General features: G+C 41.6%; 1 protein-coding gene across 4 annotated transcripts; it reads left to right on the forward strand.

Annotated features, from left to right (window-relative positions):
- Positions 1-1,477: 1,477 nt before the first annotated feature.
- On the forward strand, positions 1,478-25,841 carry LOC109634560 (cilia- and flagella-associated protein 337). Of its 4 annotated transcripts, none has more exons than XM_069534616.1 (19): positions 1,478-1,700; positions 1,793-1,960; positions 3,303-3,410; positions 3,788-4,096; positions 5,400-5,573; positions 6,050-6,133; positions 6,277-6,369; positions 6,488-6,659; positions 9,581-9,748; positions 9,905-10,053; positions 10,731-10,964; positions 11,621-11,785; positions 12,194-12,309; positions 13,371-13,501; positions 20,159-20,260; positions 20,478-20,549; positions 21,662-21,852; positions 23,948-24,145; positions 25,485-25,841. In XM_069534616.1, exons 3-19 carry the CDS (start codon positions 3,330-3,332, stop codon positions 25,614-25,616), a joined length of 2,571 nt encoding a protein of 856 aa, XP_069390717.1. In that variant the 5' UTR covers positions 1,478-1,700; positions 1,793-1,960; positions 3,303-3,329; the 3' UTR covers positions 25,617-25,841. The 4 variants fall into 4 exon arrangements, with proteins under 4 accessions (XP_069390717.1, XP_019950704.2, XP_069390716.1 ...); XM_020095145.2 differs by having other exon boundaries at positions 1,480-1,700; positions 1,783-1,960; positions 3,317-3,410; XM_069534615.1 differs by having other exon boundaries at positions 1,480-1,700; positions 3,317-3,410.

A 25,841-nucleotide genomic window follows, 5' to 3' on the forward strand; every position in this document is an offset into this window, starting at 1 on the left:
TGCCATAGAATGTGAGGCAGTCAGTAAGTAAGACCTTTCACAACCGTCACAGCTTTGTATTTGAATATATGTGTCATTTCTTTCTCTGTTTCCATTCACTCTCTTTTTGATGCAGTGGCCATGACAGAGTTCCTTCAGCCGAATGTTATTTATTAAGACGTGTGAAATACAAAACTAGTGAACAAGAGTCATGAAGTGTGTTGAAAAAAAAAAAGCATTTCTTTTTTTGTATTGTGATTGAATGGGATTCAATATTAGAGAAAGATATTTCAAATGTGAGTCTCTTTCCAGATTTCCATTGTTGTAAGAGAAGTGGTTTATTTTCGCTCGGTTGCTCCTCCATTCTTTTTTCTCTTCTGTGCCAAGATCCACCAATTTTTTTTTCTCCCCCAATTCCAGCGACTTCATTCTTCTCCCTGTATAATGGTGGATTTTCTGTGGTGGATTTGTGGTGGGCTATTTTGAGCTCTGCACTGGCTCCTGCATGCACTGCTCTAATCCAATTGTAATAGCGTTAATTTCTTAAAGCTTTATTATTGAAATAGCTGAGACCTAATTTCCTGAGATCTGGTCGCCGTTGACGACCGCAGTAATCAGCTAATTCGAGTTATTCCAGGCCATTAAAGTTGCATGCTGGGATTTGTCATGGTCACTGAAGCAGCAGGGAGGTAGAGGACTGATGACATCTATGTTTGATGGAGAACCTCAGTGTCATTTTGTTTCAGTTTTAACAAAAGTTTTTTGTTGCTATGTGTGTGTGTGTGTGTGTGTGTGTGTGTGTGTGTGTGTGTGTGTGTGTGTGTGACCCACAGGATGCCCCCTCAAAGGCATGTGAACGACACTATAAAGCTCTGGCGGTGTGTGTTTTATTCTTGTTCGGGTCCAGGTTCACATCAGTATTTTTACAATGCATGAACACTTTTATGAGTGGCAGTAGAATACTGATGTTCTCGTTAATTCTTGCTGTCGCCATGGTGTGTGTGTGTGTGTGTGTGTGTGTGTGTAAACTGACTGACTTTGGCTAAACGTCATTTCTGAGGTTTGTGGTCAGGGTTGTTGGTTAGATGTGAGTGGTGGTTAGGTTAAGGTTAGGAATAAGGTTTTGGTTTGGCTTTCGACAATGAAGGGAAGTCAATGCAAAGTCCTAATAAGCATAGCTGAGCAAGTGTGTGAGTGGATTTGTGTGTTACTTCTAGTCACAGATTAGGCACTGGAGGAAAGATAATATGAGAGGTACAATTACACCACTACACAAACACACACACACACACACACACACAGCATAGCTACAGCTACACACATTGTCTTACATACAGACGACAGTGTCTGGACTCACAAACCCTCTTTTTGACGACTTGGTTGCCAGGAGACTTACCCTGAGTCTTTGAGAGTGAAGCATAATAAAAGAAAAGAATAGCGTGTGTGTGTGTGTGTGTGTGTGTGTGTGTGTGTGTGGCCTCTGCCACTGTCTGGACTACTTGGGGGCAGTAGTTAACTCTCTGTGTGCCTCGTCGCTGACTTGGACAAACTTCTGGACACAAAGCTCGGGCTCTGGGAATCAGCTGAACCTCCTACGAACGACGGTGTATCTAGAGACAGAGGATTTGTTCGAAATGTGATACATTAAAAAAAAACGACTTATTGCAGGAGCACAGGGACTCTGGGTCAATTTGCTGTGGACTGAAAGTTGGATGAACTTGGTAAGATTGAATATCATATTAACTGAGTGTTTGTTCCAAATATATATGTGGATTATATGATTTAAAACCTGCTTGAATAAAGCATTTCCCAGCCAGGAGTCTGTCACCGTGCAGTTCTAGCCTGGTGCTGCGGAGCTGGTCTTTTTGGACAGTTTGACTGCAGTGGGTGAAACTCTTTCCAACTCCAATAAAGACCAGAGAGAAATCCAGATTGCACCAGTTTCAGGTTCGGATCTCCAGGAAAAAGAGATACAACACTGGTAAGTGGGTTTTGTTTGGCAGCAGATATGACAGCACTATAATGTTTACACAGAATGTATGTACTGTATATGTTTTTTTTCTTGTAAAATGTAATTACATTACATGAACTCATTTGGCAGATGCTTTAATCCGAAGTGACGTACAACAGGGGGGCGACACAAAAGCTTCAGTACAGTAAGAGCTTAAAAGGCTGATTCTGTTCAATCAGGAGCCAAAATCACTGCTTGTTGGGAAATTTACATTGAAAGCAATGACATCAGCACTGAAAAACAATGCAATATACATCTTCATACGTCTGTTCCAGCGGCAATATTTATTACGCCTCGGCTACAAATACAGTATGGTCTCCTTTTTTGTGTGTTTTAAGGAACCGTGCCTGTGTAACCACATAAAGACTTCCACCAGCTGCCGGCCGCAAAACGAATCAGGATTGAAGTCATCACGTTCATAAACAAAACATGAACCGGGCGTCCCTACGGTTTCCACCATTCTTTTAATTTATCACAGGAGCACAAACCAATCTGTCGCAGTCTACCACTCGTTTGTCAGGGATGTAAATTAAAAAAGGCGGATAAACTCATCATATCAAAATCACACTGCGGTTAATCGCCATTGAGAAAAAAATAACGGTTTCGGCAAAGCGTTTTATTTCCGCTTTGATTACACAACCTGTCATCTAAATCTCAGCTCAGCGTGACGCCACATCCAATGAGTTTGTCTCATAAATGCTTATGTCGAGCTGGAAATCAAAGCGAGGGTGCGTGCACGCTGTCCTCCGCTGCCCTTTGTAGAAACCTTTCATCACCAACTTTTCTCTGTTAGGGCTTTTTTTAAATCACGGTGCAGACTAATTGAAAAAATCCTGCCTTTTCATTCATGCTTTTATTCATACTGCTCATCTACCTGACTGCAGCAATTCATTTCACATTAGCTGACATAACAGAGGCTCCACGTGCTTTGGCAACTTGCCGCCGACCCGAGCCATTCCTGACATAATTTTGTGGCCAATTCACTCGACTTTGAAAGCTACTGAGCTGGTGTGAAAAAAAACCTCGGTTGAAAAGGGAGAAAAGACCTCAGCACGCTGTTCAATGCAGAGGTGTTTGGATGGAGTGAAAGAAGCGAACAACAAAAGCAATCTGCCTGCTGCTGTGACTCCACCGCATGATTACAGTGATTGACGCAGTGCAACAGATATGGAAGGTTACTCGGGGATTAGTCGAGCTGGGAACATCTTGTTTCACCATGTGACACCGAGGAATATGAGAAAGTCATTATCTGACTGTGAGTTCAAACCTGCAAACACGTGCTTTACCTCTCTCACCTTGTGTGACATGTCAGTGATTGATTGACAGGTGAGGTGTAACCATGGGAACGCGGATGGAGGTGGCACAGCTGGAGAGCGGGATGAACACTGAAGACTATAAAAAGCTACAGAGCCTCTTCCTGGTGAGGTGGAACCTCACATTATGACACAAGTTGACAATCTTTGTCTGTGACTTCTACATGTATGACGACTCTTTTTCATGCTGAGACATTTATATTCTTCCACTTTCACATCCGCTGTGTGTTGAAAACATCATCACAAACACTCACTCTCTCTTTAGAAGACATTTTCCTGCTGTTTTCTCATATGGACTCACTCTGAGATTTTACAAGGGACACTTCATTCACATTGGGAATACTTAAAGAGGAGAGTTATATTATATGTCTGCACCCCATAATACCACACCTTTAAAATCCAGAGGCTGCGGCCATAGACTGTATATAATGCGGCACATTGTGTCTGAATGCAATGTCGAATAATCCTGTTGATCTTGATGCAGGACCCCCTGGGTGCATCCCGCTCCCTGTCCCGTACTGAATTCGTCGAGTTGGCCTGGTCGTCGGTCGGCCGAGGCTCCAGGGAGGAATACGGCCTCCTGTTCGACAGCGTGGTTGTCACTCAGGAGCACCGCGGCCTCCTTCTGGACAGCGATGCCGTGAAGGAGGAGGGACGTGTCGACTGGGGAGGCCTGTGCTCTTTCCTGCTGCTGGAGCTCTCTGAGAAAGTGAAGAACAACAGAACCAGCAGCGTGCCGTGCTGGAAGCCCCCGCGCACCCTGACCTGCCCTCATCGAGACCAGGTTCAGAAGGTAAAAGGTGGTTAACCTCCTGGAACACGTTCTCTGTCGTAACCATATGATCCGGTACAGAACTTTATCTAGAATAAATCATTTTTAAACTGGCTAAAGAATCCAAATCTCTGCTGACTTGGAGGAATTCATCATTGTTAAACATTGTGCGAGGAAACGTTCAGAAGCATTAGGTTCTTGTTCATCACAACAGGACACTTCCTTTGGAATAAATGGCTCTGGACTAGTTTAACATTTATCAATTAATATGTAAATGAAGTGGCTGGTATAAAGTGTCTAGCGCTGTGGATAAAATGATAGCTCACCACTTTAATCTTTCAATCCTTAGAATGTCAAAATGTCAGTTGTTTTCGTCTGGAGGCTGTTAAGAGTCATAAAGAGACAGACAGACTAAAGCAGCTTAGGAGACTCATTTCTGGTTTCTGTCAGTAATGCGGCTGGATTAAAGCAGGGTAAATACAATGGTAATACTTAAAGCTGCACTAATCAATATTTTTCATGATCAAATGACAATGTACTGTAACGAAGTTCCAAACTCAGAGTATTGTCACGACAGTTTGACTCAGCTTTAACTAACGTTTTCTCTTTTTCAGCTCTAGTTTCAGTTTCACAACCTCAGTGTTTTTATTTTTATCAGAAAGTTGCACAGTGAAAGATCTGGTAGCACCCTGCAGCTATGTTCGCAGTGACAAACAGTGGAAAGAGTTGGCAAAAGTCTGGTGAACATAGCAGAGTGTTTAGGTGTCACAGACTGAATTAACCACCATTCAATGTTACTCATTCTTCTTTTAGCTCCGTTTTGGTCTCTACCAACTCCAGAGGGACATATTTGGCTCTTAAGCTGATAAACACTGTGCTTTGTTCACCAATTAGTTGCAAACTATTTCCACACATTTCTTGTATAGTTGTGTTTAACAGCTAAACAGCCAAATATTTTTAATAGATGGTGGAGGCCCAAACCGAGCGAAAAGGAGAATGAGAATTGAGCATTCAGTTGTCAGGTGGCTGGAAACATGATCAACGTCTGATTCCGTCAGGTGAAAGTTATTCCTTGTTTACTGTTAGCTCTATAGGTTTAAGCAAAGCCACATCATTAAATATATTTTAGGAAATTCTTCCTTGTTCAAGCACATTGTGTACTTCAAAAAAGTATATTATATATTGATGGTATTGTTCGTGACTGTTGTTTTTTTAAAGATGGATCCGCCCCTGCACAAACTGCATCGCAAAGAGCATTACGGGTGTTTTTACAATAGTGGAAAACACGTTGTTGTTGTCCTGTGATGTCCTCTGGTCTCCACAGGTGTTGTACCTGCAGAGCTCAGGCCAGTATGTGACTGTGAGTAAAGGAGGAAGTGTGGGGCTGCGGGACAGAGAGGACATGTCCCTCACAAACACACATCGACTGCAAAACAGCACAGTCGCCACCAAAGACCTCTGGGCCACGGACGTGGTGCTGCTGCACAACGTCCACATGGTGATCACTTTTTGAACTTTTGAATTGTACGAAGTAACTAACATTGATCAGTCCAATGATCGATATCTGGTGCCATGTCTGGCTGTGGGGATAGACAGTTAAAAATTAATTGAAATTATTTTATAAATGAATATTGACAAGTGGTCTTGGCTATTGGGTATTGAAGTAAACAAGCATCTCACTCAATCAATTAATTATTGATTTGTGGTTAATGGCATTGCAAGGCCGTGCAGCTTTTGCATAATGTTTAGAAAACGAACATTATTTTTTTCTGTAATGAAAGCAACAGTGATTCATCATTATTTTTAATTAGCTGGCTTTAATCCACTAATTTGTGTGTGACAGATACGATTCAGATCCATAACGCACACAGATTTTTCTGCTGTACATCAGTTCATCGAGGATTTCAAATTTTTATTCTGTAATATTGATGATTCCAATTACTCTTTATCTACATTTGTTCTTTTTTTTCTCAGATAGCTGTTTCATTTACAAGTAAGGAGGTGTGTTTTTATGACATACTGTCTAAACAGGACTTCAGCTGCAAGTATAAACTCCAGGTAACAGCTCTAATTACAACAAATGACACTAAATAATATCAACAAATAAACATATCTATTCTAGCGTTATGGTTCTGTTGTTTTGAGCATTCTATAACATATTAACTTTTACATGTAACATTGCACATTATCATCTTCTCTAGGGTTTGACGCACACTCCCTGGTGTCTGGACTACTGGGCCGATCCCTCTCACCCTGACCAGGCTGTTCTCACCATAGGAGACATTGGAGGACAAGTAATACACAGTGGGAGGAAGACCTTTTTTTTCCTGCAGCATCTGCATGAGCTCATCGGTCTGTCGCTGTGTGTATGTGTGTGTGTGTGTGTGTGTGTGTGTGTGTGTCTTTTCACAGGTCAGTGCTTTACATTTCACCTCAGCTCAGATCTCTCTGTTTGAGAGACTGAGTCAGAGGACGGACTCAGATTCAGCAGACATCGTCCTGTGGGATGAGCTGGTCAGAGGAAAACACATCTCCTGTTACATTGTTACACACCGAGTACACGCACCTGCCTGGGTTAGAAAAGGTAGGACACGCACACAGACACACATCAAACACTCAGGTTCATTTCTACAACATTCATTAAGAGGGTGGAGTCTGGGTAGAGCGTGCAGGAGGCTGGACATCATGATGTTTAAATTCTGCTGCTGAAAGCAACAATGGCATCTGCCCCTATGGCCAAAAGCTCTCAAATTTCATTTATCGTCCAAGTTGACAATCTTTGTCTGTGACTTCTACATGTATGACTCTTTTTCATGCTGAGACATTTATATTCTTCCACTTTCACATCTGTTGTGTGTTGAAAACATCATCACAAACACTCACTCTCTCTTGAGAAGACATTTTCCTGCTGTTTTCTCACCTGGACTCACTCTGAGATTTTACAAAAGGCCTGGCAGGAAAAGTTCAGGAGAATGTCCAGAGCAACTAATACATACATTTGCATTCTCACATACAGCCTCTTAAATATCCTAAAGCTGGTATTTGACCTCTATCCTGCTGCTCTTGTTACATAGATATACTGCAATAGTCGAACACGATGAAAGCAATGAAACTAAATCATTGTCTGAGATGACAGAGTGAAAGGAAGAACACTTGGTGTCAGGGAGACCCGACACACACACTTTCACCTTGACACCTGGGATAAGAGCCACTGTCTGTGCTCGCTCACTCGTTTTTTCCCCTCACTGTCACTACAGTAACGGCTTATGCAACACCATGGAAATGCCTGCGCTCACGCACACACACACACACTCCTGAGTCATCCTCTTTAGAATTTTGCGTAGCCAAAGTTTTGACTATTGGCGGCGAGTCTCGGGCACAAGGTCTGGCCCCCTGAGACTCCCCCACTTCAGCTCAGCGCGAGCAACAAAGAGGTCGCTTAGTTGTGTCTCGGTTGCATCACTGAGGAGTTTCTGATGTGTCGCCGAGCTGTTTGATAATGATTCAGCAGAGGCAGTGCTCTGAGACTGTAGTGTGGCTGAGAGGGGAGATCCAGATGAAGGGTGGGGTGGGCCGAGAATAAAGCACATATAAATAAGCACAACAAATGGGAAAACAAAGAGAAAACAAAAAAGGGCGGAAACAGTGGAGACGATGCCAGAAGCATTGAAAGTGCTGCTTAATTGAAATTTAACAGGCTGTGTGTGTGTGTGTGTGGATATGTGTGAAACCGCAAGAGAGAGAGTTTGTGTGTGTGTTGAGGATTTCTGTGTCTGTGTATGTGTGTGGTATATTCAGAGAGGAAAAGAGGGAGCGTGTGGAAGTGTGTATGAGTGTGTTTGCATACCTCTGGGGAGCTGGTGCTGTTCTTTTGAAGTTGCCCACCCTGCAGTATGAGTGGGCTGTGTACTATTAGACATGGCTGGTTATCCAGACCTCCTCAAACCTTCGGGCTCATGGGGCCACCAGAGAGAGGAAGAAGGAGAAGAAGAAGAGGAGGAGGTGGAGGAGGAGGAGAGGGGTAGCAGAGAGGAAAACTGGGAGGAATCGCACAGTAAAAGTGTGAGGTTAGCTGCAACACAGATGTTATGTATCTGGGTCTGCATCACAAGCAGATTTTTATGATGTGTGCGTGTCAGTGAAAGCGAGACGGCCTCATTAATCAATGATGAGCCGCGTGACGCCGTCTGAAAACCCACAGATCTTTTTAATTCACAGGGCGGGGAGAAGATGTTGTGTATGAAATGTAATCAGACGTAATTATTTGCCCCGGCGATGCGGCCGATCTTTGACCTGCGACTGTCACATGCCATCTCAGCAAACCCACAGCTATTTGTGCAGTGTTTGAAAGCCAAGCAGCCTCTAATAGAGGCATGTGACATCCAATTTAGCTGTTCTCAGTCAAAGTGTTAATTGAGATAGATGGTGATGCAAGATCCATTACATTTTCTGTAATACCAGTGAGCAAATCAAACCGGCGTAATTGTGCGCCGGTGGATTGGTTGGTTTACGACGCAGCATGAGCATGAGGTCACTGCGCATTTAGCCCAGTGAGCGGATGCCCTTCAGAGGTCTGGTACAGAGAACATTTTGGCATCAGCAGGGAGAAGCGTCTCACTTGAAGAAATGAATTAGAATTACCAGTGTGTCATCATCAAAATATGTTTTTTGTTTTTTTAAAGAAGTTTCTTGTAGTACGAACTAATGTATTCCCTCTGTCACATGAGTCACTTCTGTCTAATTACTGCTTCTTTCACGTGGAGAAAAACCAGAGGCCTTTCCTCTTTCATATCTTTGTACCATGGACTGTAAATAAAGATTGACGACATGTCTCCGCTTCCTCCCACTATCCAGAAAAGAAGCCAAAATACTTTGCATACGAACGCTGCCATCTCTCAGCTATCAGGGGATGGAGCTGCGATACAGACGTCCCGCCGATACATGCTCCTGACCAATCATGAGCCAGTATCATCTGTCAAGCATGCAGTTTCACCCTGTTTTTACTGCATCAAAAATGTGATTAAAACCAAACTTACTGGAAAAATGTACATTAACATACGGTAGACTCCAAATGCACAAGATGGCAGCGTTCCTCTAAAAGAGGAAGTGGAGATACATCATCCATAGATTTATACAGTCTGTGGGTCTGACAAACAAACAACAACAAACCAATAAACAGACACGTACTTCCTCAGTGGAAGTAATTACAAAACAAGCGGGTGATCTGTACTTTCAGATGTTGCAAGTCAGTCCCAGTTAATCGTAGAAATAAAACCTTTTTTGCTTTGTTCAGTTTTAGATTTGAAAGCAGCTGTCTCATGAGTCCCTGGTGCCAATGCAGAACAAACAACAGATTTACAATTTAAATGTTTCCCAACTACATACTGTGTTCTTCACATCAAGTTTCATGACATCAGTAGCAGGAACTGTTCTGGACATACGAATCACAGTATCTGTCGCACCTAATCATATTTTCTATTTCGGACTCTTTCCTGCTTCCTGCAGTGCGTTACCTGGACTCACTGGAGGCCTTTGCGTCGTGTAGCACCAGACCACAGAGCAGCATGGTGATTGGCTGGTGGGAAAAAGACAGCCGTAGTCTTCGAGCTACATCTTTCTTTACAAAGAGGGGTGTGTGGGACGTGGACCACCACCGTGGACTCAATCTGATAGGTAGGGTGAAACGAACTAAACCATTCTCTTTGCGATTTCTCTTTACAGACATTCTGTTCAGGTAAAGGTGTCTGGGCGGCTAAAACAAAATGGCTTCTTTAATTGGCAAGTGTTGTGAGCACCTCTGCTAACTTAGGATGCTCTGATTGGTTGTAGCCACAGCAGGCGTGGATCATCAGGTCTTGGTTTGGAACCCGTACTTGACCTCAGAGCCGGTGTGTGCGCTTGAAGGGCACACGGCCCCCGTCCTCGCAGTTCGCTTCATGCAGACCAAGCAACAATTGCTCAGCTACTCCAAAGATAAGGTAGGAGTGTGTGTGTGTGTGTGTGTGTGTGTGTGTGTGTATGTGTGTGGCACTCTGCTGGTGAAGATAATGTGATGATGAAGAGCCCTCTCGTTGTAATGTTAATTGTGATACCTCGCTGTAATTACTGTAGAGAAAGGAGACTGTAGTGCAGATGAGTGGTCGGCTGTTTCACACAGTTTCCAGTGAAAGAGCCGAGCACCACATCACCTTTAAACCTTCCTTCTCTCTGATGACAGGAGGATGTTGGTGCTTGTGTTGCTTTCCCTCCCCCTGTTGTAGCTCGGCGAATGTTTGAATTCTCTTTGGTTTCGATGCAGAGAATGAATATTTTAGAAGTGATTTATGATCCATCTGCTTTCTCCTCAAACACCCTCTGCCAATTCAAGAAACTCTGAGAGCTTCACCTGAGTTTCCTCTGCAAGAGTTTCTGGAACAGCAACAGTCACCTTGTCCGTGCAATATGGAGTTTTTGTGCAATTCTGAAGTGTTGCTCTGTAACGTGCCGTGCAAAGCTGCTGTGGAAACCATCCTTCTCAGCAATGATTATATTTGTTTGGTAACCATAACAAAGTCTTTCCATAATCATTAGTTTTTTTAGTAATAGATTTTAAGCTTGTTTTTATGCCTCTGCACCTGCAACGTGACAGTGATATTGCAAGTCTTCCTTTTTCTAGGTCCTGTGTCTGTGGGACGTGTCCAGTCAGCAGTGTGTTCACCGTCTGGCTGGCATCTTCCCAAAGACACCAGAAGACACACACACCCTCCTATTCCTCCACGAGGAGCGTCATCTCCTCCTGCTGTCCTTCAACAGCCTGCTTCTTTTGCTGGAGACCACGAAGGAGGAGAGGAGGACCAGCAGCCATGAACACCCTGTTACGTGTGTGCTGTACAACAGTCTGTTCAGACAGGTATGCTGGGGAACTGAGTCCCTCTCATCTCATTTTCTTTGAGCTTGTCCATTTCCATTACTTGAACCCAATATCTCTTGGAGGTCAGTAGGTGAGCTTGAGCCAATCCCAGCTGACACAGGACAAGAGGCCAGTTACATCCTGGTTAGGTCTCCAGTTAATCATAGGGCCCACATACAGAGACAAACAATCTCGTTTGGTACAGTGGTGGATGACTCTTTGGTTTGTTTCCATTTGAAATAACAGCAATATTAAATAGCCAAAATGTTGATGTGATTTTACAAAGCTCTCAAAGACAGAACAATTTCAAATTTTTTTCATGAAAAATACTTTTGTGTAATTATTATGTTTTGTCTCCTTTGTATGACACACTCACACAGCTTATATTAGTTTCCCAAACAGTAGAGAATAAAGAATAGCTAATACATCCAATATGAATATCTCTCATTTTATAAAGTGCATCCACTCCTGATAGTTTTTCTCTTGGTTTTATTTCCACTTGACAGACACATTGTTAGCATATTTTCATGCATGGGGGTTTGTTTGGTTCTGTGAGATTCATGGAAGAATATATCAGCGGAATGAAAGTGATCAAACTCTTGATGACTGATGTCCTCTTGCAACATGTGTGTGCATGTGTGTGTGCGTGCTTGCAGGTAGTCAGCAGTGACTCTGCCTCCTCTGTCATATGCTGGCAGGCTGACACGGGCCAAAAGGTCAAGCAGTTCCACCGTTGCCACGGTGACGCTGAGATCTCCACAATGGTCCTGGATGGTACGCAGACGCGGCTGTTTACTGCAGGCACTGACGGAGAGGTCAAAGTAGGTGTACGGCCACACACACACACACACATGCTGTACACTCACTGATTCAGCGGTCAACCGTAGAGCTGCGGGTCAGACCTCATAGAAAATCAAACTCTGAAATACATTGACTTTAATATAAAAGAAGGCAGTGAAAAGGGTTTGATGAAAATATGAGGAAAAAGAAGGTTAAGTGGTCTTTCAGATAAAAGAATTTGTAGCCACTAAAAACAAAACATTCACTCAAAACCATGTCAATGTTAAATCTGACTTGTTGAAAGCCAGAACCATAAAGGGCTTTGCCGTTCAACCTCAGACCCACTGCCCAACAGCTGGATTTCTATTTGATGCAAAAGGTTACTGTCACTGTTTCTGCTTGTAGGGTGTAAGTCTTGATTTATAATTTATCTGTACATTCCATTGCAGGTGTGGGATTTTAATGGCCACTGCCTCCACAGAATGAATGCCGGCCTGGGTCGAGCCGTGGAGATCTCTCAGGTCCTGCTGCTGAAGAGGAGCATACTGGTGATGGGCTGGGAAAGGTATTAAAGAAGTGTGTATGCAAGTGTGATTATTATTGTTTTACAGAATGCAGTCTCTGTTGCACTCCTAATATTAAATAACTGCAAATGTTCACAAAACACAATTTTAGAGGTCACCATGCAGCATCACTCTCATCGAATGTGTGTGTTTGCGCTGTGTGTGACAAAAACATTGCACCTGTCAAAGACTCAGAATGAGAACATTTGTATGCAAGAAATACTGTCTGTGTGTGTGTGTGTGTGTGTGTGTGTGTGTGTGTGTGTGTGTGTCTGTTCCCTCAGACTGCCAACGACCTACAGCCAACCAGACATCTGGACTCTAACGAGTCTGAATGCTCTGGGGTGCTCCCAATCACTTTAGTACGACTGCCTCAAACTGTGTTTGTGTGTGTATGTGTGTGTGTGTGTCTTTGTATACCCACATTACATCTGCTCTTCATCTTTATCCTCATCTTCATCATTTCACACCCAGTGAACTCAGCATCAACAAGTTAATACACTCTCTCCCTTTCTGTCTTTCTATCTTTTCCACACAGAAACACACAGACACACATTGACACACACACACACACACACACACACACACACACACACACACACACACACACACACACACACACACACACACACACAGTTGTTAAGAGATCATATACAAAAGATCAGCAGCAGCAAAAGACAACAATGTTCCCTCACATCCACTCAGACACTGTTCAGTCCATGTTGTGTTGTGGTGCTTTCTATAGGGTGACACTATAGAGGAAGATATATGGGGAGGCTGTGGGAGACATCTTCAGACTTGGGGGTGACAATTTCTCATGTTACTGTGTTAGCGTTTGTATATTGTTCCACCTTCTGCTCTCCTTGATGCATCAAGTCTACATTAAACTCTTCTGCACAAGACATCAGCTGCTGCCTGAGTTCTCCTTTCACCAGCTTCCAGGAAACAAAACCCATGATGTATATCGAGGCCTCTCATGTGCATCTTGCAGTGTGGTGTACAGGAGCTTCTTCATGTGGCACATTCTTACAAAACCTCCTTCTCTCTGTCTCCCTGTCTACAGGATGTTGACAGTTTTTCGGCTGCATTCCTTCTCACAGTTTTTTGTTGAGCCCTCTGAGTGGAAGGGAGGTGTCCAACATCGCAGTGATGTGCTCTGTGCCGACTTCCAGCCTCCGCACACTCTGGTCACAGGTGAGTGTTTTATTACCTCCGCCAAGGAGGTTATGCTTTTGTCCTTGCATTTGTTTGTTTGTTCTGTGGTTGGGTTTGTCGGCAGGATTCCTGTACATTAAAACTACTGAATGGATTTCCACTGAAGATGGTGGAGGGATGGGCCAAGAAAGAACCCATTCAATTTTGGTGCAGATCTGGAGAAGAAAGGAGCAGATCCAGGAATTAGTTTTCTCTTTGTTTATAATTTGGAGATTTTTTATATTTCCATAGATTCGCTGATCAGATTTTCAACAGAATAATAATGAAAATAATCTGGACTAACATCTGACTAATATATGTGGGCAATTTGGTTCAGCTCCAAACTAAAATCTGGATCTAGTGTCTCAACTCAGTGGCCCCAAGATCGATTGCATCATTGCGGTACGACTTTTAGAAGGCTCTTTCAAATCTGGCTGACAAATGCATCATTCCATTCCCAAACACCTAAGAGATGGATCCTTCCCCAGTCAACCTAATCCAGGTTTCACTGCATGCTGGTCATGAATCTAACAAGATAGCTATGTGGGTGGCACTCAAATAGCTAATGATGCAACAGTAAGAGTGAGACAAGCTGATGACGCAAATAGGGAGTTCTCTGGAGACCACACCCTCTCATTTGTGTTTGTGTGAGGCATGCACCATTAAATTTATTTTGATATAATTATTTGAGTATAACTTGAAGTGTTTACTCATTTTAAACACCTCTTGTATTTATTGTTGAGTTTAATCTGAGTCTCAGAATGCAAGAAATCAACAGTTATTAACTAACAGTAAATGCTGTGTGTGCGTCATCCTATACCATTCCACTTGCACATGTGCTGTGTTGTCTTTTCTTTCTAAAATACACTTTCATTTCTTAAATTGAGGGTGAGGGCTCATGCAGAGGAAAGAGAGAGGGAGATGAAAAAAAGAGAAAGAAATCCAAAGGCCGGGAAGTGAAAACGAATCTTCGAAAAAAACGAGTGGAATGAAAAATAACTGGGGGCACTTATCTGCTGATTAAAGTTAGTGGTTTAGTTATCAAAGAACTCATGCTCTACACGTCCCTCTGCTAGAAATGGTCTTGTGGTTTTTATGTGCAGGCAGAAAGAGACTTGATTTTACTGTATTTAAGAATTTACAACCAAACAAATGCACACTTCCACTCGCACAGTTGTAAACACAGTTCATTTGAGCCTTTTTGTGCAGGCAACATTTGGGCTCTGTCAGAATAAGTCAGATTTGTAAGAAAAATAGTGTAAGTTCATTAAATACGTCCTCTGTGGTGGTAACTTGAAGCAGAACTGTCAGACCCATTTATATCAGAGTATTTCCCTGTTGCCTTTTGTTATTATAAACTACTCTGCTGATTTACTCTTGGCAGCTTTATTCTCATAAACCAGTGTTTTATTCCTCAGAGGAAAAACAGCTTCCCCTCTCTTTGTTGTGAGCTGTCATTTGCCTGCACCATGGACATGTCAAAGTCTGTTAATTGGCAAATTTCTTCCTAATTAAAATTTTAATTTAGCTGTGAACGTAAGTAGGTGAACTGTAAAGGTCAAGAAAAATAAATGAAAAAACATACATACACAGTACTCTGCAGAGAGAGAGAGATCAAGATATGTTTCTAATAAGAAGCGACAAACACATCTCATTAAAGTGATGCCTATTTTTTAATTCTCATTTTCATTTCTTATCTCTCCCTGGGTGTGTGTGTGTGTGTGCCAGGAGAAAGTGAGAGAGATAGAGGTAATATAACTATAACTAAGTAGGATAACCACAAAGAGCTTAGAGGAACAATTATTCAGAACAACACATTTCCTCCCCTGTTTTTATCTTAAGTAAGAGGTTGGACCTGCAGGATTTTTTGTGTAATTTCGTGGTTTTGTTGTTGCACAACATTTGAAATGCTGAGCAAATAAAACCAGACGCTGCACAGATCTATCCTGGTTTGCAGTGAAAGCGATCATGCAGCTAATCAGTGCCTGGAGTCAGTGGTATATGAAATGGAGATGTAGTCCTCAAGAATCTCACACCCTCTTATTAAAGTGCAGAAATGCTGTGAGCAGATCAGGGTGTTCTTTCAATCATTCCGTCAGACATTAAAGCTCTTTCTTTCTCTAGCATGTGTGTGTGCTTTCTTTTGGGACCCTGGAATTCAACCTTGTGGCACTTTTGATTCACCAAGCTTGATCTGCTCAAGCCCAACAAGCGACAATGAGTTAGCCTCAAAGAACTTTTCCTGTTCCGTGAAGAAAATCAACGTGCAAACAAAAGATAGGCAAAATGACTCGGCCCGTCAAGGTCTTATGTGAAAACAGTACTTTGAAATAGCAGCAAATCCCATCAGCACTTATTACTGTTTTTATTTTTTATTCTTCTGCCTGAGGGATTGAACTGGCAATCCTCCAGTCACTGGTCCGCTTCTATAACCATCAAACTAACACTTTGAACCCAATCTGCCCCCGTATGCTCTTCAGTTTGTAAAAGTTGTATTGCTTGTGGGTCACGTATCGAAAGTTCACTTTCACTTTATCAGGCTGGTGTGAGAGCAGAGAGCAGTCAGAAAACGCAAGACCCTCTCTTGTCTTTCAAGACGCATCGACCCCAGCGATGAGTACAGAGGGAGAGAGATAAAGTGAGGGATGGAGCTGGAAAGGTAGATAAGAGAGTGTGTGTGCTCCCGCAGCTGGAAGGAGTTATATTTTTGGAAGGGAAGGAACAGTCAGAGCTGAAACAAAAGAAAAAACACAATTCAGGAGTTAATTTGTGAACTTGGAAACTTGTTCAGAGTTTGCTTTCATAATTGTGTTCAGCTCCTCTCCCTGCTGCCGCTTCCTCTCTTCTTCCAGCTTTCTAACTGACACTCCCTTCTTCAATTCTGTTTATTCCCTACCTTGACTTTAGCCTGCTTCATTTCTTCCGTAGACACACATGCACACACACACACACAGGACCCCATGCTGTCCCCTCCACCTTCAATTTAATCCAAATTCTTGGATTTAAATTATGTTTATTAGAGCTCTCTCAGTGGGGGTGAAAGGAAATGAGAGGGAGCCCTTTCTGTCTTTCAAGATTGTGTGTGTGTGTGTGTTTGTGTGTGTGTGTGTGTGTGTTAATGCTGTAGAGCTCCACTCTGCAGCATGTGTGTGCCAGAAAGAGAGAATAGCAATTTACAGTGTGTGTCTATTTGCGTGGATCTGTGAAATGTGATGCCGTTGTTGCATTTTCTGGCTTAACCGTATCACTGACTCCTTCGGTTAATAGCTGATGCAAGACATTGACAAAACAGAAATATTTTGCACCTCGCCTGCAAGAAATCCCCCTTTATCTGCGCTCTCTCTTTTATTCATAACCTGCTGTCACTCACCCAACAATCACACACTTCTCCAGGTTTTGGCAACCTGTCTGATGAATGCAAAAGGTTCAAGTCATAAATAGTAATTTATACTATAAGCTATAGCAGCAATATACCTGATAACATCTATGGAATAGAGTTGATGGATTCCTGGAGAAAAACACAAGATGGAGTGAATCTTCTTCATGAAAACTTTTTGTGGTTCAAACTTTTCCCTTTTTTTAATAATTCCTTGTCATCAGATCATCTTGTGTTCTGTCAAAACAAAATTAACCAAATTCTGTTATTCATAAATTCCTTTTTCATTACTCTCTCTCTCTCTCTCTTTTCTATCCCTTTGGGTAGATATGAAATGGATAAATCACATTCACGTCCTCTTGTCTAACATTTTAATTTCCGCACTCGAAGGGCCATTCCCACCTGTCCTGTTTGGTTCAGACCTCTTGACCTTTCAGTTTAGTCTGAACCAGCAGGTGAATAGCAGGTGAGAAATGAGCCTCTGACCATTATCCCGTCAAACAAACCAAACTTTTGTGGTCCTGGTCTGGATCAAACTGAACCACTGAACCATGGTTTGATTTGTGAAAACACGTTCTGTTCAATTGCAAGAAGTTGAGATGGAATTTAACCATAGAAGAAAAGTGAACTGAATCAGTGCACAGTTCCAGTCTTCACCTTCTTGGTATATAATGGTTAAACAATGAGGATGTTCATTTTGCTGGTAATAATACCATAATGATGTTTCAGCGGCAAAACAACTAATGACATGAAACGGTTCATTCATTTTCTCTATTCAAATACAAAGACTACTTTTGTCAATGCACTTTATTTAAAAAAGTTAGTATACACAGCTCACGTAGGAAGGACGTACGTATGTTGCACGAAAAACTTTATCGTGCTCCCTACATTGCAAAACTATCGAATGTAAATAATGTAACAAAGACATCTGAACTATCAACAGCTTTATTTTCTACAATAACTAAATTTGCATGTTCTTTCTTCTCCAAATCTGTCGAACACAAAGGCAGCTTCTGTAAGAGTGATGACGCTTTAGTTTCAGTTGGCAGCAGATTTCTTCACAGTTGCTGTGATGCTGTTGTGATGCTGTTCGCACATCAAAGCATGTGTTCTGCCAAATTATGAGTTAATGCCGCCAAGTGACAAAAGTCATTCAAAAGTTCTGTTGGGACACACACATGCTCAGGACTGTGTGTGTGTGTGTGTGTGTGTGTGTGTGTGTGTGTGTGTGTGTTTTCTGTGCGTGCGTATGCATCTTATTGTTTGTGTCCCAAGAAGTTGAAGGAAGTTGCAGCAGGAACGTTTGGCTGATGTGGGACTGAAGCCTGCTCATCCATATTCAGAGTCTTTGCGAGGTTCCGCTCGGCTTCTCACACACAGACGCTGTCCAACATACACACACACTGCAAAGTACACACAGGGGTCCTGTGTGTACCTCCTTCAGTCACAACCTCCCTGGATCCCTTAATCCTCCCTGGCTGAACACCCTCCAAGCGACCAAGGAAAAACTCATCTGAACTTTGATGAACAGCCAAAGCGTTTTAGAAATAGAAATCTGAAAACTGAATGAGAGCAGTGACGTATTTTTCAAGCAGTAGGGGGCTCTGATTTACACTATATACTGTATATTTCAAATGTCTTTGTTTACAAGTTAGGGACTTTGAGACTACAGATGAAAGTCAATTTCCAGGTCTGGAATACTGACTGATTTAAAGTCTCCCCACTTCATCTCATTATTCAGAAACTAAGCTAAAATATTGCAGATATGAAAACTGCCATCTAGCATTGATGACGTCTTTTGGAGCCAGAGTTTCACCATGTTTTTAGAGCCTCAAAAAAGACTCACTAAAACCAAACTGAGCAAACAGCAGTGTGATTATGACATTTCAAAAACCATCTTTGAGAAAAACCTATCTGATGTATTTCATGTGCCATCTGTCAACATGGAGGAGGTGGGATTTGGTTGGTAATTGTGGTGCTTTGGCTTCACTCTTTGGGAGCAGCTGTGTTGTACATCTGTATATACAATCTATGGTTTGGAGTTATATACCTTTAAAAAAATCCTTTAACATTATGACACACCTGGACTCTTGATGGTCATGTAGCATTGTGAATTATGTAGGAGCTAAGTTTTAAAAAAAACCTTTGAGAAAAAACAATTGAGTAGAAACTAAATTTTTTCATGCAACAATGTTACAGGAGTGTATTGTTGCATTGATGACTTACTCTTAAAGAATATAAGTTACAAGAGTTTGTTATTGAGCAGCTGTATAACTTTCTTCTGTTCTTCTCTTTCATTAATGAACACACGAGCTGTGCCCATTCTAAACCTGCCTGGTGCATCTTTCTTCCTAAAACTGTAAAAAAAATAAAATAAAGACGAGACCAGCTGCAGGATTCAGTCCAAAGAAACCTGGAGTTGCACCACCTCTGTTGCACAAAGAGCCGTTCACCTGCTTTATTCAAAGTTCGGTGAAGTTCGACTCAATATGCAGAACTCTGAACTAAAGAATCAGTTTTTGTAGCACCATATTCAGCACAGCACTTTCTAAGGCTCTTATTAATACACATGCCAAATGTGAAAGTGATAAACTGAACCGCTCTGGAGATTTGTGAGTCACACACAAATGAACAGAGACTGCCATTTCTGGAATTATTAAATGACTAGATGATTTATCCTTTATTTAATAACCCATTTACATCTTTGAACTCAACATTGTGTCGATGATGCAGGTATCTACAGTGTCTTGTCCCCTCTATTCCTCTCTGTCTCTGACACACACACACACACACACACACACACACACACACACACACACTAATCTAAACCTAATTCTAACCCAAACCCTAAAACCAAGTCTTTGACTTTGTGAGGACCAGGTAAAAAGTCCTCCCTACGTCAAAATGTCCTCATAATGATTGTATAGAACCAAATTGGCCCTTATAACTATAGAAAGACAAACACACGTACAGACACGCATTGATGAAGATTGTTTAAAAAGATCTTTCTGTTGAGGTCAAGGGCTGACTGGTGGAACAGATGGTAGCTGGGGACAGATGTTGAGTTGTATCGTCTTTAAAGTGGTTGAGTGACTTGCATCATTCAGCAGCACAGAGAAAGTGAAAGCTTGTGTGTTGTCCAAAGGTTTTTGTGTGTTTTTATATTTCTTTTGAAAAGCTCTCAAAGCTTTGGAAATGTGTTTTCCAATACAAAACAGCTCTGAAATTCTGAGAAAGTTTTTGAAAAGATTTCTGCTTTTTGTTTCGTCTCCCTCTTGCAGGAAGCTATGATGGAGAGATTATAGTGTGGAACAATGACACAGAAAAAGCTTTGAGGAAACTGCAGCCACATGATGAACAGGAAGACGACAAGAAGCAGCGAGGTCTCACAAATCATTCCAACAAACTCTTTGTTCTGTAAAAATCTGTTCTTTACTTTAAAACCAAGATGAATGTACTAGTGCAATTCATTTTTTAAGACTAAATTCTGTTGGCACTCCAATTATTTTGTTGTTCTTCTGTCTGTGATCTGTCTCACTTTACCTTTTTTTCTGTTTCACTTATAATACTTTGTATTATGACTCAACTTTGATTTTCTAGATGACTCCCCTGACTCCTTCATCGCCATCACCAGACTGTTCTTTATACCCGGACGCACAGCTGCAGCTACAGGTAAAAGACTGAAATTATTGGTTATGCAATCTCATGGTTAGACTGTGGATACTTTCACAACCTTGTTTGGTCTGGACCTTTGGACTGAACCAAAAGAAAAGGTGGGGAACGTGCGCAAAAGATTGTGATGCAAAATTTCCAAAGGTTGAAATTACATAGAAAGTTAATGCAAAGACACAATTAGACGCAAATGTTGTGTCTCTTGCCCCTGGCAAAGCAAACGTCGTGATTGACACGTAGAACACGATTAAACACAAATGATCCCACGATGCTTGTTTAACATCAGTTTGGTTTGAACACGGCATTAGAGAATGGTTTGGACCAACAGACCAAAAGGATGTTTGTCATACAAAAGTCTTAAGTCCACTCCTTTAGTTACGGTCTTAGACCTTAATGTAACAAAGCATTAAATATGGTTCAGACCATTGTTCAGACTGCAGCTATTGTGTTCAGTGACAGTTTGATGTGTTTAGTTTCTTTCAAGTTTTCACAGCCACTGAAACTCTGAACTTTTCTTTTTATCACTACCTGTACTCCAGTTTGATTTATTCAGAGTGTTCGACAGCAGCTGCTGCTTCTGGCTGAAGCTGCTTTGTTAAAAGAAAGACAAAACAGAACCTGATTCAGAACCAGCGATTGGACCAATGATGGATTACCAATTAGATAGAGTGGTCATGTGCCCAGAGCCCTGGAGTTAACTTTGCCTTAGTTAAAGTAATGATTAAAAGAGTAACTCTTTTAATAGGTTAAGTATTTTGGTTTTGAAAATATAGGGGTAAATGTGATTTTGAAAGTGTTGCATGATTATGAAAGTTTGAATTGTGTGAGGTTTTATATGTTGTATTAAGATTGTACCTGGCACTTCCTCTCTTCTTATTGCGTTAAAATTTCACATCCAATTACAAAGTGATGTGCTGTGTGGTTGTAGGTTGTTGTAGGTTGCCCTCAGTGGTACTGGATTGTGTTTGTGTGTTGTTAAGACTGAGTTTGTCCAACAGTACAGAGCTGGTGTTAATAGAACAGTGTGTCAATGAGTACAAGATGCAACTCACATCCACACACGGATGTTGTCACAGGCACTCTGAGCAGCGTTATGTATGAAAATCCATCAGGTGGTGCAGACTTGGTGTCGTGCGGAGGTTCGGGTGTGGTTAGGCTCTGGAACACCGTCCACCGTCGTCTTGTGGGACAGTTTGAAGCTCACAGCAGAGACCTGGGATCCATCATCATGACGGTCAGCCCTTGTGGGAAATACTTAGTCACTGCTGATAGAGAGGGGACACTGAAGACATGGGACATACAGGTAGGTGTGCACATGCTGAACATGTAGTTATGATCTGCAGTGGTTCACACTGAAAGGTACAGTACGCGTGACATAGAGAGTGATGGAGACACAGAGCCAGAAGGAGAGACAGACATCAAGACTCAAACTGTAATAGATGATGAAGAAAGAGTGGGCCTCAGTTTTTCTATTAGATCAGACATGTCGTTCCCTCTGAGAATGACAGCCCTGTCTGTCACTCTGAAACCAAACAGCTTACGCAGCCACACCTGTCAAACACTTCAGAAATCTCCACTGATACTGTAAATTAGCAGAAGATTATTTCCCTGTCCTGTCTGGGTTGTCATTTGTATAAGAGCCCATTTCTGCCACTACTATCTTTTAATTTTAATTAACAACCCTATTATTTTAATTTACTATTGATAATTTTTAACGATTTAATAATTATGACTTACTTTCTTATAACTTAAATTTACAATCTCATAATTGTGAATGTAGTATCTCATAATTTCAATTAACTGCCATAACAATCAATAACTATCAACATGTCGTAATTTCAATTGATTATCTAACTTATTCTATCTCATAATTTCAATTAACTTTCTCATAATTTCAATTACCTATCTGATCATTTAAATTAGATGTCTAATAAAAAATTTTTTTTATCATTATCTTTTTGATCTCATTATTGTGACTTAGCATTCACCTAGCTTTTGCACTTTTTAACAAAGAGAACTCTATTATTTTTTAAATGTGTGGAAAAACAATAATTGACTTTTTTTCATCTTCTTTGAAAAGCACCTCTATCAGAAGAAGAAAAAAAACATCATTACATTTTAAGATCACAGATTCACTTCAGCCTATGATTAACTTGGAAACTAAAGAGTTCCTGACTCCTCACAGAGACCTTTTGACTTTTTGACTCTGATCATGGAGACAGGGATTGTGCTGTTGCAATGAGGCGTAGCGGCATCGCTGTCATGCTCATAATCGCAGTAAAAGAACCCCCTCTCGGGTATTATTGCCACAATACTCAAAGCTCAACTCTGTCACCGTTTATAAGAGGGGATGCATTCAGATGGGTGCGTGTCATTTGGCTCCCAGTTTAATTTATGGAAATGTATGTGTATATGTAGCAGAGAAGAGGAAAGTTGGGTGTGCTCACTATTCTCGTAGAAATCCTGTCCTACAGCAAGTTGGCACGTGCTTTGGAATCAGCTGGATGACTAACACGATTGCACAGTCGCCTATACAGCGTTGTGCTGTCACTCACAGGATTATTGCAGTTCAGTATAAGTTCTCACATAAACACATTATGCCATAGATTGTGGCAATTAGTTATATTCTATGGAAAATAAAGTTTGTGTTTGTGTCTGTGTTGTCTTAGAAAGGCAGTGAGCTGTAACTTCAAACAGTGAAGTAGTGTAACCATCAGTCAGGTTTATGTCATAACTGTCATTTAGGCTGATTATAAATTATTTCATATGATTATTAGTAATGATCATTTTATAACACTGAAATCATTTCAAACTGTGTTTCTTGTTCATTTGAACTGATGATCTAGTAAAATCACTTAATTTTTTGTTACATGAAACACTTAGGATGAAGTGGATAAGTCAACTTTAGCAAAGGCTTTGTTATCAGCAGTGACTGAAAAATGGACGTAGACTGGAAAGTGAAACCAATGTGGAAGTGCCTGAAACCTTTATTCTATCAAATGACCAACTGAGGGCGACTCCACCGGTCGCAGGAAGTCTGTTTCTATTGATGTCTGTGAGAAGATTACCCGACGTCTCACTTGATTTATAACATCAGTTCACTTTTTTCTAAGGGTTTATGATCTCAATCTCTAGTTTGAAGTCTGCCTCAATACAGTATGATGTTCATTTTGTAAATTATAGTCCCATTTAGAGTCAAATAGACTGTAAAGCAAGGTTATGTAATGGGGCGTGGATACTGTGATTTACGGCAGTAAAATCCAACGGGTGCAGGTCGTAGGTGTAGTTGGACGTGCAGTGTTTCCATGATGATATTTATTCATTAATATTTGATGGTAATATTATCTTATACTAATATACTATTCACTAATCCACTGCTTTGCTCCCCCGTCCCTCAGGATTATTTACTTGAACCAGGTAACAGAACAACCAAAGAACCTCCAAAACTATTGAGTAGTTTCCGACCACACCTCGATCGAGTGACTCACCTGGAGACGTGTGTCCATGGCAACAGGCTCCTCCTTCTCTCAGCATCGTCAGACTGCAGCGTGGCTCTCAGCTGTCTGCCTGGAGATACCATTGGTCTGTTCGGACAGGTACACATACACACACAGGTCATTCCAGTGCACTTCAGTGGCTTCAAATACACAACATAACCTGCATGTGTGAAATAAATAGTTTTGGATGGCAGACATATTGTTCGGTGCCACACCAGCAAGGATCCTGGCTGTACAGCAGTCAGGGGCATGGCTCGGATGAAGCCGTGAACCTCCCACTCTGCAGCGTGCTGGTGGGTGGGAAGAATCAGTTGACCAAATGGATGTGAAGCCCAGCATCAGGCATGTGTATGTGTGTGTTTGTGTCAAAATTTTGAGGACCCATATTAAGTTGGCCTGGGGCAGTATCTGCTAAGTGTTGCTTCATTTCAGTTTTTGCCTCAGGCCCACACACACACACACACACACACACACACACACACACACACACACAGACACACAAACAGAAAATAGACCATAACCTGAAGAACATGCATGAATGAAAGCAACATGTACGCTTACTATACACATATTGTGGGATACAACACAACATAAATGTGTTTTTAATCTACTCACGTGTACAAACAAAAGAGTGTATATACATATGGAGGATGAAGCTCCCCCTGCTATCTAGAAATATCCTGGATACAAACACTGCAATATTTTTTTTCTTTGAAAACTATTTATTTAATTTTTCGGTTTAACAAATAAAATATCACTGATTGAATAAATTCACATGTCACTCATACAACTCCCTCCCTTCCCTCACCACACTCCCAGATCCTCTAGATCTAAAAGTGGTACAAAACACAAAATTAAAGACAGAAAGAGAAAAATGAATAAATAATAGTCAGCAGGATTACACAAAACTAACTCATTTCCATGAAAGTATGTGGAGGGGTGGGGTGTGACCCAAAGAAGAAACCATTAAAATATGAAGCGAATGCAGATAAGTTGGCGGCTTGGGTACTTTTTAAAACTTTATTTAACGTGGTGAGATAGTGTATAGTTATGCGCTCTCTGACTGCCCTTCTAATTTTTCATTTATTATGTGTCTTAAGAGGTGTTAGGCCACATTTCTGTGTCACACTTTGAAATTATACGTTTTGTAAACGGGATTCAGAAGTTAAATAAAACAGCACATTTATCTTAACAAAAGATACTGTGTTAATAATAAACATGTTTCAGAGCAAAGGAGGAAACTCAGTCATTCACATTAAACAGCTTCTGACTTCAGTTTGATTCATGTTCCCTCAGTGAGACCACAGGCTGCATGCTAATCTGTTGATTCTGACACAGTAGACATTTTGTGGCCACAAGGTCATCTCGCAAAGCAGCACACGCTGTCGCCCACAATAACCTCAGCATCTCATCTCCACCGTTGTCCCATCGTGTGTAGGAGGAGCTGTGGTGCATGGACAGACCTGAACTGCTGCACCCCCAGCAGGAACCTGAGCAACACCAGAGAGACCACAGAGGGCAGGAAAACATTAGACAAGGAGTGGGGGAGGTCACCTCCATCTCCCAGTGAGAAATTGTCATAATCCGAGACTTGTCAGCTCAGCAGAGGGAGGGGGCGGCGTTATAAAAGATGTGAAGGAGGAGGGGGCGGAACACGTTGACAACAATGAACCAGATTTCTGACTCTGCTAAGTTGCATGATGCTGTAAATGTATATTTTCATTGCTGTTGTCTATTGTATGATAAAGCTGCACTGTGTTTTTGCCCGTAAATTAAAGTCTGCCATAATTCTGAA

The sequence above is a fragment of the Paralichthys olivaceus genome, chromosome 11 (assembly GCF_024713975.1).
Source record: "Paralichthys olivaceus isolate ysfri-2021 chromosome 11, ASM2471397v2, whole genome shotgun sequence".
NCBI classification, from domain to species: domain Eukaryota; kingdom Metazoa; phylum Chordata; class Actinopteri; order Pleuronectiformes; family Paralichthyidae; genus Paralichthys; species Paralichthys olivaceus.

Coding starts and splice junctions, on each gene's coding strand:
- LOC109634560 (XM_069534616.1), top strand. CDS start 3,330: ATGGGAACGCGGATGGAGGTGGCACAGCTGGAGAGCGGGATGAACACT. Junction 10,965..11,620: donor ACAACAGTCTGTTCAGACAG/GTATGCTGGGGA, acceptor GCGTGCTTGCAG/GTAGTCAGCAGTGACTCTGC. Junction 20,261..20,477: donor AGACGACAAGAAGCAGCGAG/GTCTCACAAATC, acceptor TTGATTTTCTAG/ATGACTCCCCTGACTCCTTC.